This window comes from Scyliorhinus canicula, chromosome 3, assembly GCF_902713615.1.
Source record: "Scyliorhinus canicula chromosome 3, sScyCan1.1, whole genome shotgun sequence".
NCBI classification, from domain to species: Eukaryota; Metazoa; Chordata; class Chondrichthyes; order Carcharhiniformes; family Scyliorhinidae; genus Scyliorhinus; species Scyliorhinus canicula.
The window spans coordinates 157,568,401-157,586,742 of record NC_052148.1 but is presented as its reverse complement, the minus strand read 5'-3'; the positions used below and the strand labels follow the sequence as shown (position 1 = coordinate 157,586,742).

General features: G+C 51.1%; 1 protein-coding gene across 1 annotated transcript in view; it reads left to right on the top strand.

The window, feature by feature from the left end:
• Positions 1–18,342, top strand: part of LOC119963044 — a 146,287-nt gene that overhangs the window by 54,888 nt on the left and 73,057 nt on the right. The window contains exons 11-12 of the mRNA XM_038791554.1: positions 12,390–12,536; positions 17,004–17,105. Of these exons, the coding sequence (XP_038647482.1) occupies positions 12,390–12,536; positions 17,004–17,105 (249 nt within the window). The remainder of the gene's footprint in view (positions 1–12,389; positions 12,537–17,003; positions 17,106–18,342) is intronic.

The window sequence follows — 18,342 nt, the reverse complement described above, 5'->3', positions numbered from 1 at the left end:
TCCTCCCACAGTCCAAAGATGTGCGGGTTAGGTGGATTGGCCATGCTAAATTGCCCGTAGTGTCCTAAAAAAGTAAGGTTAAGGGGGGGGTTGTTAGGTTACGGGTATAGGGTGGATTTGTGGGTTTGAGTAGGGTGATCATTGCTCGGCACAACATTGAGGGCCGAAGGGCCTGATCTGTGCTGTACTGTTCTATGTACAGTGAAAAGTAATTTTCTGCGGCCGAGGAACGTTCACAGTACGTACATAGTAGACAAAAGAATAATCAACAGAGAGCATTGACAAATGGTACATCGGCAAAACAGTGATTGGTTACTGATGAGACCATCAATTCACGAGACACGTGCTTTAAGATATGAACAGTGGTTTTAATCTACTTACAATAGAGCCAGCCTGTAACACGATGAACCCTGGATGAACTGGTTGGCTGGCTCTGGGCATCGATCTTTATACTGCAGTCCAGGGGGAGGAGCTGTGGGCGGAGCCAAGGATGGAGCCCTGTACAAACTCCTATGCATTCCCAGTGCTACTCCCCATAGTAGTCGGGCAACACAACTGCGCTCACAATAATATGGTATCATATATATTACAGTGTGAATTACATTCACCACAGTTACAGTGCGGGACAAGGGGCCAAACAAAGCAAATACATGAGCAAGAGCAGCATAGGGAGTTGTGAATAGTGTTCTTACAGGGAGCAGATCAGTCTGAGGGGGAATCATTCAGGAGTCTTGTAGCTGTGGGGAAGAAGCTGTTCCTATCTCTGGATGTGCGGGTCTTCAGATTTCTGTACCTTCTGCCTGATGGAAGGGTCTGGAAGAAGGTAATGCCTGGGTGGGAGGGGACTCTGATAATGCTGTCTGCCTTCCTGAGGCAGCGAGAGGTATAAACAGAATCAATGTCTGGGTGGCAACCTTGTGTGATGCTTTGGGCTGAATTCACCACACACTGCAGTTTCTTGCGATCTTGGACCAAGCAGTTGCCATACCAAGTTGTGATGCAGCCGGATAGGATGCTCTCTATCGCACATCTGTAGAAGTTTTTGAGAGTCGATGCAGACATGCCAAATTTATTTAGCTTCCGGCAGCTTTGCTGTGGTTCAACTTTATTGAGACAAAATTAGGTGAACTTTACTAAGTTCTCAAATAAACTTGGACATTGGTTTGCAATTTAACACAGTTTATATTACATGTGTCAAGATGTGGATGACACATTTAATTTGGTCTTCAAGCCGTTGTCCCTCACTATCATTTGTGCCTTGTTTGTTCTGTTTCTTGATGGTCTCTATCTGCTGCACAAACAAATGTTTTTTAATTCTTGACCTTTATCCAATTAACCCCTCCCTTTCCCCAATCATCTTTCTTTAGCCTTGAATGTGTGTGTGCATGCTTTCCTTGAGCTACTAGGAATAGTTTATGTTGCTTCTCTTGACGTCTGGAGCTTCTGGCTTGGAGACAGAGACGCTGCTGGCTGCGCCACAAGACCCCCCAATAGCTCCTGTTTTTTTTTTAATAAGCAATTTTATTGAGGTAGTTTTTGGCTTTATAACCGTTACAGACATCATCAGAAAGAAAGCAAAAAAGGCAAAAATGTGCAAACATCCACGTACTTTCAATACTTCCATCGTAACATATTGCACAAGCCCGCTCCCCTCCCACCGGTACTACCCGCCATATTTTCCCTCCTACTCTACTCTACCTCCCCCCACCCCCCTGCTGACGCTCACTCTCCCGCAAAGAAGTCAATAAATGGTTGCCACCTCCGGGTGAACCCCTGCACAGATCCCCTCAAGGCGAATTTAATTTTTTCCATCCCCAGGAAACTCGACATGTCCGCAAGCCACCACTCAGTCTTCGGGGGCTTTAAGTCCCTCCACGCCAATAATATTTGTCGCCTGGCTATCAGGGAAGCAAAGGCCAAAACATCGGCCTCTTTCTCCCCCTGGACGCCCGGGTCTTCCGAAACCCCAAAAATTGCCACCCCTGGACTCATCACCACCTTTGTTTTTAGCACCTGGGACATGACCCCCGCAAATCCCTCCCAGTACCCCCTCAGCTCAGGGCATGCCCAAAACATGTGAACATGGTTCGCTGGTCCTCCCGCGCACCTAGCGCATTTGTCCTCTATCCCGAAAAATTTGCTCATCCGAGCCACCGTCATATGGGCCCGGTGAACGACCTTAAATTGGATCAGCCCGAGCCTAGCACATGTCGCAGTCGAATTTACCCTACTCAGGGTCTCTGCCCACAGCACATCCTCCATTTCCCCACCTAGCTCCTCCTCCCATTTAAGTTTCAGTTCCTCTGTCTGGGACCCTTCCTCCCTCAAAAGCACCTTATATATACCTGAGACTCTGCCCTCCCCTTCTTCCCTCCTAGAGACTATTCTGTCGAGGATCCCCATTGGCGGGAAGCGTGGGAAAGATGGGACCTGTCTACGAACAAAGTCCCGCAACTGTAGGTATCTAAAATAATTTCCCCTTACCAACCCAAATTTCTTCTCCAAGCCCCTCAAACTCGCGAAGCTCCCTTCCAGGAACATATCACCCACCCTTCCCGCCCCTGCTCGCCGCCATACTCGGAACCCCCATCCATACTGCCGGGGGCAAACCGATGGTTGTCGCAGATTGGCGCCCAGACAGATGCCCCCATCTCCCCTACATGCCTCCTCCACTGGCCCCATATCCGCAGGGTCGCCACCACTACCGGGCTGGTGGTGTACTTGGCCGACGGCAGCGGTAGAGGAGCCGTGACCAGGGCTTCCAAGCTGGAGCCCCTGCACAAAGCCGCCTCCACCCGCTCCCAAATAGACCCCGTACCCACCATCCACTTCCTTATCATAGCGATGTTGGCCACCCAGTAATAATTGATCAGACTCGGCAAAGCCAGCCCTCCCTCGCTGCGGTTCCTCTCCAACATTGCCTTCTTCACCCGCGGGGATTTTCCCGCCCCGACAAAGCTCATGATCAGCCCGTTAACTCTTTTGAAGAAGGACTGTGGGATAAAGATCGGGAGGCACTGAAAAATAAACAAAAATCGAGGGAGGATTGTCATCTTTACAGTCTGCACCCTCCCTGCCAGCGACAGCGGGAGTGCATCCCATCTCCGAAACTCTCCCTTCATTTGCTCCATCACCCTGGCCAAATTTAACTTATGCAGCCTACCCCAGTCTCGTGCCACCTGGATTCCCAAATACCGGAAATTTTCCTCAACCAGCCTAAACGGTAGCCCTCTCAATCTGTTCTCCTGGCCTCTTGCCTGGACCACAAACATTTCACTCTTGACCGTATTTAATTTGTATCCTGAGAACTGGCCGAACTTCCTCAGCATTCCCAGTATAGTTCCCATCCCGGCCACTGGGTCCGACACGTACAGTAGCAGGTCGTCTGCATAAAGAGAAACCCTGTGTTCAACCCCGCCCCTCACCATCCCCTTCCAACCCTCTGCGGCTCTCAGCGCAATCGCCAGCGGCTCTATGGCCAGCGCAAACAGCAGCGGGGAGAGCGGGCAGCCCTGTCTGGTCCCTCGGTACAACCTAAAGTACTCCGACACCTCTCTGTTAGTCCTGACGCTGGCCCTCGGGGCCTGATATAATAATTTTATCCAATCATCCAATCCCTCCCCGAACCCAAACCGTCCGAGCACCTCCCATAGATAGTCCCACTCCACCCGGTCAAAGGCTTTCTCGGCGTCCATTGCCACCACTACCTCCACCTCTCTACCCGCTGGGGGCATCATTATCACATTGAGTAATCTCCTCAAATTGGCCGCCAGTTGCCTATCTTTCACGAACCCCGTTTGATCCTCCCCAATCACCTCCGGTACACAGTCCTCCATTCTACCCGCCAGTACTTTTGGCAGGAGCTTGGCGTCTACATTAATCAGGGAGATTGGCCTGTAGGACCCGCACGCCTCCGGGTCTTTACCCCGCTTCAATATCAGAGATATGGTGGCTTGTGACATTGTCGGCGGCAGGGTCCCTCTGTCCCTTGCCTCATTGAAAACCTTCGCCAAGACCGGGCCCACCAGCTCAGAGAACTTCCTATAAAACTCTACTGGGTATCCATCCGGCCCCGGGGACTTCCCCGACTGCATAGCCTTAAGGCCCCCCAATACCTCCTCTACTCTAATCGGGGCCCCCAGCTCTTCCACTCGCCCCCCACCAACTTTTGGGAATGTTAACCCATCCAGAAACCTTTTCAACCCCTCCGGTTCTTCCGGCGGCTCCGAAGTGTACAGCTTACGATAGAAGTCCCGGAATACCCTATTCAATTCTGCCGGGTCCTCCACTTTGCGCCCCCCCTTGTCCCTCACTCTACCTATTTCCCTGGCCGTCTCCCTCCTCCTGAGTTGCTGCGCTAACAGTCTGCTAGCCTTTTCCCCATGCTCGTACCCCACTCCTCTCGCCTTCCTAAGCTGTTCCACGGCCCTGCTCGTGGATGGTGCCCCCAGTTCCGCCTGTAGTCTCTGCCTCTCCCTGAGTAAAACCTCCCCCGGGGACTCCGCGTGCTCTTCATCTATCCGACCCATTTCTCTGACCAATCTATCCATCTCTGCCCGGTCTGCCTTGGCTCTGTGGGCCCCAATTGAAATCAGCTCCCCCCGCACTACTGCCTTTAGCGCCTCCCACAAGGTCGCCGCTGAGACCTCCCCCGTGTCATTCACCTGCAGGTAATTTTTTATGCATTTCCGCAGCCTCTCGCAGACCCCCTCCTCCGACAGCAGTCCCACATCTAGCCTCCATTGCGGGCGTTGATAGCTCGCTCCCCTGAACTGCAGGTCCACCCAATGCAGGGCATGGTCTGAAATGGTAATTGCTGAGTATTCCGTGTTCTTTACCTCCCCCATACAGTCCCTGCTTAGTACAAAGAAATCTATCCTGGAATATACTTTATGGACGTGCGAGTAAAACGAGTAGCCCCTTCCTGTTGGCTGTCTATCTCTCCAGGGGTCCACTGCCCCCATTTGCTCCATAAACCCTTTCAGCTCCCTTGCCATTGCTGAGAGTCTACCCGTTCTGGGACACGACCGATCCAAAGTCGGCTCAAGGACCATGTTAAAGTCCCCTCCCATTATTAGCCTGCGAGAATCCGGGTCCGGGATCTTCCCCAGCACTCTTTTAATGAAGTCCACGTCATCCCAGTTCGGGGCATATATATTCACCAGCACCACTCTTCTCCCCTCCAGTCTGCCCCGTACCATCAGGTATCTACCCCCCCCCTGTCTGCGGATATGCCCTCTGCCTCAAATTGCACGCGCTTGTTGATCATGATTGCCACCCCTCTGGACTTCGAGTCCAAGTCCGAGTGGAAGACCTGGCTAATCCAGCCCTTCCTTAGCCTGGCCTGGTCTGACACTTTCAGATGTGTCTCCTGCAACATAATTACGTCCGCCCTCAGAGCCCGCAAGTGCGCGAACACCCGCGCCCTCTTAACCGGCCCATTCAGTCCCTTGACGTTCCAGGTGATCAGCCTGGTCGGGGGGCACATCCCACCCCCCCACCCCGCCGGTCAGCCATAGCCTTTCTCGGGCCGGCCCCTGGCCCGTGCGTCGCGCCATTCCTGGCCCGCCCTTTGGCTGCCTCCACCCTTGACCTCCTTTCCAGTGCCTATTTCAAGTCCCTCTCCCGTCAGCAGAACAACCCCCCCCCCCCCCCCCCCAACCCCATCCCCCGATAGCCCCACCCCTGCCATCTACTGGCTGTAACTTCCCCCCCATCTGACTCCCTTGACTAGCCAATCTGCTAGCCCGGTGACTCAACACTCCGGCGCTTTCCTGTCTCATTCCCATTGTTTCCCCGTCCTCCTCCCCACCCACTGGGGCAAGCCAGCTCCAGTGTCTTCCGCAAGCTGCACAAAAAGCACAAACCAGTCCAAACAGGAAAAAAAACCACAGAAAAAAGAGAAAAAGCACATAAATATATACCCTAACCCCCCCCCCCATAAGAAACAAGAGAGACCACAAAAAAACCAACAAAAAAAAAGGGGTGGGGGAAGGGGGGGGGGGGTTAACCCCCCAAACCAATGTCCATGAACAAAGGAAAGAGTCTCAAATGTTCCGCTTGGCCCAGCAAACCATTGAGCAGCAGTCCAGGCACATTCGGCGTTCCTTCCCACAGAAATCCTCGGGCCCTAACTCGCGTCCTTGGGGCCTCCTTTCGGGACCAGCCCCAGGTCCCTCACAAAATCCATCGCTTCTTCGGGCTCGGAGAAGTAGTGGTGTTGATCCTGGTGCGTGACCCATAGCCGAGCTGGGAACAGCAGACCAAACTTCACGTGCTTCTTGAACAGCACCTCCTTGACATTCTTAAAGGCTGCTCGCCGCCGAGCCACCTCCTGGCTTAGGTCCTGATAAATGCGGAGAACACTGTTGTTCCACGTGCTGCTCCTGGCGCTCTTTGCCCACTGCAGCACCCGCTCCTTGTCCACGAACCTGTGGAACCTAATCACCATCGGGCGGGGGGGCGGGGGGGCCCGCCCGGCCGCCCGCCCCTGCCTTACCTGCACTCTGTGTGCCCCCTCCAGCTCCGGCGGTCGCGGAAAGGCTTCGGACCCCATCAGCTGCTTCAGCAGGTCTGCTACAAACGCTGCAGCATCAGCTCCCTCAGCCCCCTCCGGGAGGCCGACCATCCTCAGATTGTTCCTGCGGACTCTATTCTCCAGCTCCTCCACTCTGTCCAGCAGTCTTCTCTGCCGCTCTTTCAGGCCGTCAACTTCTAGCGCTGCAACCGTTTGCGCATCCGCCTGCTCCTCCACCGCCTCTCCCAGCTCCTTAACTTTAACATCCTGGGCGTCCAGCCTTTGGTTCAGCTGATCCACCGCTTTCTGGATTGGGTCCAAGCTGTCCCGCTTCAGCGCTTCAAAACTGGACTTCATTACCTGGAGCATGTTATCCAGCGCTTGCTGGATTGCTGAGTCCGGGGTCCGTGTGTCCGCCATCTTAGGTCCCAGGTAATTTTCTCCAGGTCCTTGTCTCTGTCCCTTTTTCTCCTTCTTCTTCTGCCTTCTGGAATCCCGCTGTTCCATGTGCCGCAGCCCGCTCCTCATCACCTTCGCTGCCGCCTTCCTTCGCCCAGCTCCTTAAATCTTACCTGCTGGGCATCTGAAGTGGGTCCAAGCTGACCCTCTTCAGCAACTCCAAACTTTTTTTCCTTGTCCTGGAGGAAGGAAGGTCCGTGGGTCCGCCATCTTACCCTTCAGGTCAGTTTCCTCCTTGCCTCCGTCTCTCTCTCTCTCTTTCTTCCTCTACCTGCTGGCCTCCCACGCTTCCATCTGCTGCAGCCCGCTCTCCTCTTCTTTCCCGGCAGCCTTTTTGCCGCCCCCGTGGTCCCGCTATCGCGGGGAATCAGCTGCTCAGCCCCGCCGGAGTGAGAGCCACCGAATGTGCGGCTCACTCGGACATCGCCGCCACCGGAAGTCCCAGCTCCTGTTGTTTTTGTCAATTGTATTTTTTATGTAAGTAATGCCCCTTTTATCTCAACATGTGATCGCAATGCTTTTACAAACTGGTTTCTTCTCTGATAAAGAGAGACATTCTGCAGGCCTTCTCATACACGCAGTTTTTCAGGCACAGCCTTTTAAGGTCCCAGCTTTTTACTACGAGTAAACTTTTTATAAAATTGACACAAACTTGCAGTATCTACCTTGACATCTTTCTATGCTCTGCCCCATTTCTAAGCTGTTTCTATTTTACTACAATGCAAGGAAGGGTCTCCAATATAATCAAATGTTAGTCAACTACAAAGTTAGGTGTTAGTTTCTTATAATGAAAGTAGATTTTAACAATTAGTATTCTGACTAGTAACCTAATAATCTTACAAAATGTATAGAACAGTTAATATTTTGTGAAGTAATGTTGATGTAAGAGTTTCTAAGCAGTTAAGTGGTGCGTTACAGAGAAGAAGATGCTAATAATGACCACTTCAACTCCTGTATCATTGATGCTCTACTCCATTCCTCCTCTATTATATAATGGGCAGGATTCTCCGTTTGCCGACGGCAAAATCGTGAAGCGCGATTGGGCGGAGAATAGCTTACGATGCCAAAATCGCGGTTGGGCGCTGGTTTGACACCAAATCGGGATGCTCCGGCACCCCAAAAATTGGGTCAATGCTTCGCTCGCTGCCCGGGTAAAGGTACAGTAGGCATATCATTAGCGGGCCTGACACCCAATGCTCCAGTGCCTCCACGAGATTTACAGCCTCCGATGGGCCGAGTTCCCGACGGCGTAGTTCACTTGTGGTTATAAAAATCGTGAACCTGGTGTCCTGGTTGCTGAGTGAGAGAGAGGAGGTAGGAAATGGCGTGGAGTGACTGCGGCTATCGGCTCGGACACCGGCCGTGCTGGCTGCGGTGGGGGGGGGGGGGTAACGCGCCTGCCAGGGCCGGTGGAGGGGCAGGGGGACAGGCCGAGAAGCCAGGGAGACCACCCCCACAGGTCTGGGGCAGTACCCAGGCACCGATGGCCATTACAGCAAATCTCCTGGGACGACCGGGCCTGGATGGGCCCGGCCACTTCTCGGGCGTCCCAGGTGGAGTGATGCCGCCCTATCCTGCTCGCTGTCTACCAGAAGCATCAGGCCAGGAGGGGGAGAGCCCGAGGTGCTGCACTGTTCCAGGCACCTCTCCTGCTGGGGTCAACGGCATGTGACTCAGCACCTCCTCTTCCCTCAGCGTGCCCGATGGCTCCCGGGCTAATCCATGGGATGGGAGTGCGAGTGGAGCCATACCCTAAGGTCCCCCCGCTACCTGGCGCTGCCAGTCCTGGAGGCCCGTTCTGCACGTTCGGGGCAATGGAGCACAGGGAGTGGACCATCTCTGTGAGGGTCTGTGCCACATCGGTCAGTGACTAACCCTAAACCGCTGGGACTGGGACACCTCCCTCTGGGAATGGGACACCTCCCTCTGGGAATGGGACACCTCCCTCTGGGACACCTCCCTCTGGGAATGGGACACCTCCCTCTGTGAATGGGACACCTCCCTCTGGGACTGGGCCACTCTGCCCAGTATCTATGCCATGCCGGCCAGCGCCTGGGTAATGCCGACAATGTTCCCAGCCATGGCCTGCTGTGAGTGGGCCACGCTGAGGAGTGCCGCCTCTATGTCCAGGTGGTTCTGGCACATGGTTGCCTGTGAGAGGCCAGCCCTGTCCTGGGCCTCGGCCCCCGCCTGCACAGAATGCCCCAGGCCTTGCACACTCTGACCCATATCACCACCGTCGCCCCCATTGCGTCCACCGCGGACGCCACCAGTGCAGTGTCGGCCTGGGTGGCACGCATGACCGGCACCACTCGCTGCTCCTGCACGTGGATGGATTCCTCCACCTGTGCCCACAGGTGCTAGATGCTCGCCGTCATCTCCTCTTGTGGTCCCTGGCTCACTGTATCTGCACTGTGGCTGGGACTGGATGTTCCAGAAGTCCGGGACCCGTCTGGACGGCAGCTGGCTCCTGGGGCCGGTCTGCCCTCCGACCGTCTGGCCCCTTGGCTGCTCCTATCTCCCCCTGCTGTACCAGACCGACTGTGTGGTGCTCACCAGATAGTGTCCCAGGAGGCTCCTCACTAATGTGTCCAACCGAGGTGATAGTCTCTGAGACGGTGTGGGGTGTAGGAGACAGCTATGACGGAAAGTCCGTGCCCTCCTCCAACCCGAGCTCCAGGGTGTCCTGAGTCTCGGGCGGAGAGCTGGTGTTCGGGCTGCTCTCCCGGTCAGTGCTCGGCTGTGCGGGGGGCACCGGCTCTGGCACTGGCTGGGGGCGGGGTACTCCGGATGGACCGGGCTCATGTCCGGCCGGCCCTGTAAGGCACAAGATGACATGTATCCATGTATCATTAGACAGTGGGCCGGAGTGTGTGTGTGTGTATGTATGGGGGGGTAGAGGGTGGGGGGGAGGGGGGGAGGGATGTGTGGGGGTGGTCCACTCATGTGTTGGCATGGAGGACCCATGCACATCCGCCTTCCCCCATCGTCCCAAGCACCCCCCAAGCCCCAATATCCCCAGCTCCCCATGGTGGCCCATTCCCAACTGGGACAGCAGTTCCAGTGCCCTTGAGCTGCATAGCTGAAAATGGAAATGGATATTCACCTCCTCCGTTCCCCACAGCAACCACTGCGCCAGCTTCACTGTTTTAAAAAGGACTAAACGACACCCATGTGATTTTTCGCTGGGGAGCCGGTTAAGACCGGCAAGGCCATTACATTCAACTTCAATCTTGCGAGTGAGATTGAAATGAATGCAAATTGGGGTTAAAGATATGCTCACCATATTTGGGTGAGATCTGGACGAGCCATCGGGAGCGGACGAGTGGGATGGCAAACTGATTAGTGCCCGGCGAGAATCTCAATTTTGGCCTTTCCACTGTTTAACCAGTGCTCCCAGATATGTGCTGGGCGCAACGTGATGGTTAAATCATGCCCCTTATCTCTATGGCTGTCTGCCATGTAGCTTTGTCTTCCTAGTGGCTGGGGCTGGTTTAGCTCACTGGGATAAATCGTTGGCTTTTAAAGCAGACCAAGCAGGCCAGCAGCATGGTTCGATTCCCGAACCAGCCTCCCTGGACAGGCGCCGGAATGTGGCGACTAGGGGCTTTTCACAGTAACTACATTTAAGCCTACTCGTGACAAGCAATGGTTGAAGCATCCCTGGGAAAGGCAGCTCAGTTCCAGTTGGGAGTCTGTAGAAGATCTTGGAGGAAGAATATGAGTAGATCTGGACCTGGGCGACCCTGTTTCATCTCACAATGTGCAGCAGTGGTATGGCCTGGATGGCAGACAGAGAGCAGCAAGAGTAATGGCGAGGGGAGCATTGAGATCATCAATACTGTCATCTTGAAAGAGAGAAATGGAATAGCAGATTGGTACTCCAAGGGGCCATTCTAACTTCCCCAAAGTTGGTGCCTTAGCACAGAGAGTAGACAGCTAGGCAGTCTGCAGGCCCCTTGCAAACTGGAATTAAAAGCTAGCAGTCTGAGCCGGGGCAGCAAGGTGACTTTGCGTCACTCCTGCTTGAGCACCCTCGGCATTCAGAGGTTTGGCTGAAGCTGTTCTGCGCTCTACAGGCAGTATTCTCCGCATGCTCCTCTCTCCCCATGCTCCTCTCTCCCAATGCCCCTCTCTCCCCATGCTGTACTCTCCTCATGCCATTGTCTATACAGTGCAGAAAGAGGCCATTCGGCCCATCGAGTCTGCACCGACCCATTTAACCCTCACTTCCACCCTATTCCCGTAACCCACTAACCCCTCCTAACCATTTTTGGTCACCAAGGGCAATTTATCATGGCCAATCCACCTAACCTGTTGGTCTTTGGAATGTGGGAGGAAACCGGAGCACCCGGAGGAAACTCACGCAGACACAGGGAGAACGTGCAAACTCCGCACAGACGTGACCCAGCGGGGAATCAAACCTGGGACCCCAGCGTTGTGAAGCCACAGTGCTAGCCACTTGTACTACCATGCTGCCCCTCTTTCCCTGTGCTTACTCTTCACTCTTTCCTGTGCTCTCTCCCTGCGCTCTATCTGTTTGCTCCCTGTGCTCTCTCTCCGTTCTCGCTCTCCGTTCTGTACTCATGCCATTCTCTCTCTCCCTGGTCTCTCTCTGCTCACTTCCTGTACTCTCTTTCCACTCTGTCCTCCTGCTGTGCTCTTTCTTTGCTCTTTCATCATGCTGTGCTCTCTCTCTGCTCGTTCCATGTGTTCTCTCTTACATAGACATAGCACATAGCGTGGGCAGCACGGTAGCATTGTGGTTAGCACAATTGCTTCACAGCTCTCCCGCTCTCTGCTTTTTCCCTGTCCTCTCTCTCCGCATTCTCCCTGTGCTCTCTCTCCGTTCTCGCTCTCCGCTCTGTACTCATGCCATTCTCTCTCTCCCTGGTCTCTCTCTGCTCACTTCCTGTACTCTCTTTCCACTCTGTCCTCCTGCTGTGCTCTTTCTTTGCTCTTTCATCATGCTGTGCTCTTTCTCTGCTCGTTCCATGTGTTCTCTCTTACATAGACATAGAACATAGCGTGGGCAGCACGGTAGCATTGTGGTTAGCACAATTGCTTCACAGCTCTCCCGCTCTCTGCTCTTTCCCTGTGCTCTCTCTCCGCACTCTCCCTGTGCTCTCTCTCCCTGTGCTCCCTCCCTCTCTGCTCTCTCTCTCTGCTCTTTCCCTAGTGCTATCTCTACCCCCGCCTCATGATATGCTCCCCCTCCATGAACACAGGCCAAATCTTTGAAAATCAGCAGTTCTCTTTGGCAATATTCACTCCCCAATTGTAAAGCTTTTCCGGAGTTCTGGTTGAAGGGATAAAGTTGGTTAACTGCACTGAATGTGCTCCTGTACTTTGTTCATTATATATTCTCTGTAAATGTGCACATTCCAAACCTGAGACATTATTTGATTTGCAGGTTAATTCGATTTTGTACATCTCAGACTCCTCTTTCAAAACAAGTGAAAAGGAAGTGAAAGAATTCCTGGTTCAAAGTGGCTTTCTTGACAGATGTCTGGAGAATCAGCAAGACCAAAAGCTATTTCTTGTCACATACCCAGAAAAGGTAATTTTTGCTTTTATTTAGTTTATATTTGTCGTTTGAAATAAAGCTGTACTGGAAAAAAGTACTTTCTCATACTTCAAAATCAAAGTAGTTTTTCATCTTTTGTCTGTATTCTTGGAAGACCTTCTCTTTGAAATATCAGAATTTAATGAGGAAAGATTTAGAGGAGGGGCAAAATTGGCAGGTCAGAATGATTGATAAGAATCCTGCTGATGTTAAATGTGAGGATATGCCAAACCCAGGAGGTAACCTTGGAACCCCAATTCTTAGTGGCGTATATTTTCAATTTGGTACAATGTGAGAAAATATATGGGAACCAGGGAGGAATAGAGCCATCATTGTGTGATCAATTAATAAATAATATTTATTAACTTAAAAGTTAAAAAAATACACAACAAGAAGGACTAGAACAAACTACGAAATGTAATCACATTGTAAGGCTATACACATGCAGTATTACATGAAGTTACCCCTTCTTTCCGAACTACTTCGGAACTTTCAGGGATCTATGTACATGGTACATAGGCAGCACGGTAGCATGGTGGTTAGCATAAATGCTTCACAGCTCCAGGGTCCCAGGTTCGATTCCCGGCTGGGTCACTGTCTGTGTGGAGTCTACACGTCCTCCCCGTGTGTGCGTGGGTTTCCTCCGGGTGCTCCGGTTTCCTCCCACAGTCCAAAGATGAGCGGGTTAGGTGGATTGGCCATGCTAAATTGCCCGTAGTGTCCTTAAAAAAAAGTAAGGTTAAGGGGGGAGTTGTTGGGTTACGGGTATAGGGTGGATACGTAGGTTTGAGTAGGGTGATCATTGCTCGGCACAACATCGAGGGCCGAAGGGCCTGTTCTGTGCTGTACTGTTCTATGTACTTACGTTTCCTGAACTCTGAGACACCCCTTTGTTCCCAAACAACATCCAATATTTTATAACTCTATGAGCTAAATCCAGCAAATAATTACCACATATGTTTGGGAAAATCGTCTTCAGTTTTAGTGAAGACGAAATCGTCTCGGTTTAAGTTTTAAATCTTAACCGGCTGCTCATGTAGCAATAACTTGTTTTCGGGAGACTGATTCTTCAGTTGGATGTGGCTGTGATAGTAGCTGATACTGTGTCCCTCTCTCCAGTTATTGGGCTTTGGATATATCATTCTTCCCCTTTGATGTTACCCACCCAGTGGATCTAGCTTTTAGCATATATGTGTCAGTTTCCTTATCTCCCCACTTTGAAGTTACCTCATCTACACCCCATTGATTTCCCTGAGTCACATAGTAAAAAATTGCTTTTCTCACTGATATGCTTATTTGCATATCAAAATTCCTTCTTGCAACTTCCGATACCAACACCCCTTTTAATTTAATTTTATCCCAATTTCATTTTTAAATCTTAATTCTCCCCAATTCTTAACATGATAGGACTCCTATACCAGAGGCCAGAGTCATTGTAAGACACAGGGGAGGCTTGAGATGCCCTAATTCCCATATCCAACAGCCTTAATGCCCTTGAAATGACTGCACCAAAATAATTCATGCCCACATTGGTATGGCATCTTCTTACACTCATTGTTGCCATTGCCTTGTGCTCGGCCTCTCCATGTGCTTTGGTTCATCCGAGGAAATGCTCAAACTGAGTCTCCCCCCATTCAGGCAGGCAAGGTTATACCTTCCATGTGACAAGTCACCATTCACTGCACCAACAGACCACATCCAAAAACATAACCGCAGTTTAATGAGATAGCACCCCTAATAATTAACATACTCAGACTTGAGACACTGTGATGGGAAATGTTCAGCCTGGAGTTCAGTTACTAGTGGTGTACCACAAGGATCTGTTTTGGGGTCACTGCTGTTTGTCATTTTTATAAATGACCTGGAGGAGGGCGTAGAAGGATGGGTGAGTAAATTTGCAGAAGCCACTAGAGTTGGTGGAGTTGTGGACAGTGCGGAAGGATGTTACAAGTTACAAAGGGACATAGATAAGCTGCAGAGCTGGGCTAAGAGATGGCAAATGGAGTTTAATGCAGAAAAGTGTGAGGTGATTCATTGTGGAAGGAATAACAGGAAGACAGAGTACTGGGCTAATGGTAAGATTCTTGGTGGTGTGGATGAGCAGAGATCTCGGTGTCCATGTACATAGATCCCAGAAAGTTGCCACCCAGGTTGAGAGGGTTGTTAAGAAGGCGTACGGTGTGTTAGCTTTTATTGGTAGAGGGATTGAGTTTCGGAGCCATGAGGTCATGTTGCAGCTGTACAAAACTCTGGTGCGGCCGCATTTGGAGTATTGCGTGCAATTCTGGTCGCCACATTTTAGGAAGGATGTGGAAGCATTGGAAAGGGTGCAGAGGAGGTTTACCAGAATGTTGCCTGGTATGGAGGGAAGATCTTATGAGGGAAGGCTGAGGGACTTAAGGCTGTTTTCGTTAGAGAGAAGGTTAAGAGGTGACTTAATTGAGGCATACAAGATGATCAGAGGATTAGATAGGGTGGACAGTGAGAGCCTTTTTCCTCGGATGGTGATGTCTAGCACGAGGGGATATAGCTTTAAATTGAGGGGAGATAGATAGGACAGATGTCAGAGTTAGGTTCTTTACTCAGAATAGTAATGGCATGGAATGCCCTGCCTGCAACAGTAGTGGACTCGCCAACAATCAGGGCATTCAAATGGTCATTGGATAGACATATGGATGATAAGGGAATAGTGCAGATGGGCTTTAGAGTGGTTTCACAGATCGGCGCAACATCGAGGGCCGAAGGGCCTGTACTGCGCTGTAATGTTCTATGTTCTAGTGGAGTCTTCCCTGTGTCCAGTAACCACCATATGTATCAGAGGTCTTCTCTTCCCCCAGCTCATCTCATGATAACAATCTATCCATCAATCTATGCCTCGGCAGCTGAGGGAACAAAGAAAACTCTTTGCACCAAAGTCCCACACCTGCATATACCTAAATCCGCTCCCCCTCAGGATCTGGTATTTTTCCTCCAGCCCTGCGAACCTAATCTCCACCCACCCCCGATCGGCGTCCCCTCTGCAAGAAGGCTCTCCAGATCCTGGGTGCCTTACCTGCCCTCACAAATGCTGAAATTAATTTATCCACGCTCACAAAAATGCCTGAGGGGGGAAGATCATGAGAGACTGAAACACGAACAGGAAACTCGGGAGAATGTTAATTTTTATCATCTGTACTCTACCACCAAGGAGAGTGGGAGAACATCCCACCTCTTCAGATCTCCTTTCACCTCCTCCACCAGACTCGCCAAATTCAATTTGTGCATCATGACCTGCTCATGAGCCACCTGAATACCAAGGTACCTGAATTTTGTTCTGGCCAATTTGAATGGTAAGGTTCCCAAGTCTGCCCAAATTCCCTACCCAGGGAATTTACCGGGAAGACCTTGCACTTGTCCACATTAGATTTGTACCCCGAGAAGGATCCAAACTTCCTTAACAACTGCATTATCTTCCCCATACACGAGAAAGGGTCTGAAATGTACAGCAACAAATCGTCCGCACAAAGGGACACCCTATGTTCTCAAACCCCTCCTTTCAATGCCTCTCCATTCCTTAGATTTCATAGAATTCATAGAATTTACAGTGCAGAAGGAGGTCATTCGGTCCATTGAGTCTGCACCGGCTCTTTGAAAGAGCACCATACTCAAGCCCACACCTCCACCCTATCCCCATAACCCAGTAACCACACCCAACACTGAGGGCAGTTTTGGACTCTAAGGGCAATTTAGCATGGCCAATCCAGCTAACCTGCACATCTTTGGACTGTGGGAGGAAGCCGGAGCACCCGGAGAAAACCCACACACGGGGAGAACGTGCAGACTCCGCACGGACAATGACCCAAGCCGGGAATCGAACCTGGGACCCTGGGATCCAAAACGCCCATAAACCTGGTAGAATGGGTCAGTACCTCAGCCTCCAAGCAGGAGGCACCTTGTGTGTGACTGATCAGCTCATGGCCGCCATCGGATGTCCTGGCCTATAAATATATGTTCAATCTGAAATGAAGATAAATTGCCATTTTTGAAACCACGTCTCACTCAAAATAAATCAAAGAAAGGGTGGCACAGTGGTTAGCATTGCTGCCTCACATTCCAGGAGCCCGGGTTCAATTCTGTCCTCGGGTCACTGTCTGTGTGGAGTTTGCACTTCCTCCCTGTGTCTGCATGGGTTTCCTCCGGGTGCTCCGGTTTCCTCCCACAGTCCAAAGATGTGCAGGTTAGGTGGATTGGCCATGCTAAATTATCCCTTAGTATCCAAAAGGTTAGGTGGGGTGACTCGGTTACGTGGATAGGGTGGAAGCGTGGGTGCTTTTTCCAATGGCTGGTGCAGACTCGATGGGCCGAATGGCCTTCTTCTGCACTGTAAATTCTATGATTCTATTAAATTACTTGTCCTCATAGCAATTTGATTAGAATTAGAAAAATATTTCAAAATAACAATTGTTTTAATTTTCTTTGCAGAGTTCTTCCTTGAGTTTATCACTTGCTGATGAAAGAACTATTTTGAGACAACAATTGGAAACAAGGAAATGTGATCTCCATACACTAGAACGATTTTTCGAGGTTTGACATCTTAGTTAATTGTTAAAGTTTGTGGCATTGAATTTATATTGGGTGTCTACATTGGTTTGCTAAGAATACACTATTACTAAAGATAGAGTGTGAATACCTGTATTTAGAAATGCATCTGCACACTCCATTGATGACTTAGTAGGATTACCTATGTCGGCTTCTCTGGCCACTGTCGGAATCTTTTTTTTTTAAAATAATTTTTATTGAAAAATTTTGTATTTATACAACATCGAACCATAATAAAATACCAACAATAACAATAATGATATCAATCATAAACATTCGCCCCTCCTCAATGAACAACACAACATATTAACAATAACTTAAATTAACACAATGTTAAGTTAAATAACCATAGAGAAAGAAAAAAAAATAGTAACTATAATAAGGAATACCGCCCCCCCCCCTCCTCCCCGGGTTGCTGCTGCTATTGACCAAAATACCTATCTTTGAGCCAGGAAGTCCAGAAAAGGCTGCCACCGTTTATAGAACCCTCGTACTGATCCTCTCAGGGCAAATTTGACCCTCTCCAATTTTATAAATCCCGCCATGTCACTGATCCAGGTCTCCACACTTGGGGGCCTCGTATCCTTCCACTGCAGCAAGATCCTCCGCCGGGCTACGAGAGACGCAAAGGCTAGGACACCGGCCTCTTTCGCCTCCTGCACTCCCGGCTCCACCGCAACTCCAGAATTCGCGAGTCCCCACCCTGGTTTGACCCTGGATCCAACCACCCTCGACACCGTCCCCGCCACCCCCTTCCAGAATTCTTCCAGTGCCGGGCATGCCCAGAACATATGGGCGTGATTCGCTGGACTCCCCGAACACCTGGTGCACCTGTCCTCACCCCCAAAGAACCTACTCATCCTAGTCCCGGACATGTGGGCCCTGTGCAGCACCTTGAATTGGCTGAAACTAAGCCTCGCACATGAAGAGGAAGAGTTGACTCCGCCCAAGTCACGTCCTCTATCTGCTCCCCAAGTTCCCCCTCCCATTTAGCCTTCAGCTCCTCCACTGACGACTCCTCCACCTCCTGCATTACCTCATAGATGTCAGACACCTTCCCCTCTCCGACCCACACCCCCGAAAGCACTCTGTCCATCACCCCCCCGCGAGGGCAGCAAAGGGAATCCCTCTACCTGTCGCCTGGCAAACGCCTTTACCTGTAAGTATCTGAACATGTTCCCTTGGGGAAGCCCAAATTTATCTTCCAGATCCCCCAGGCTCG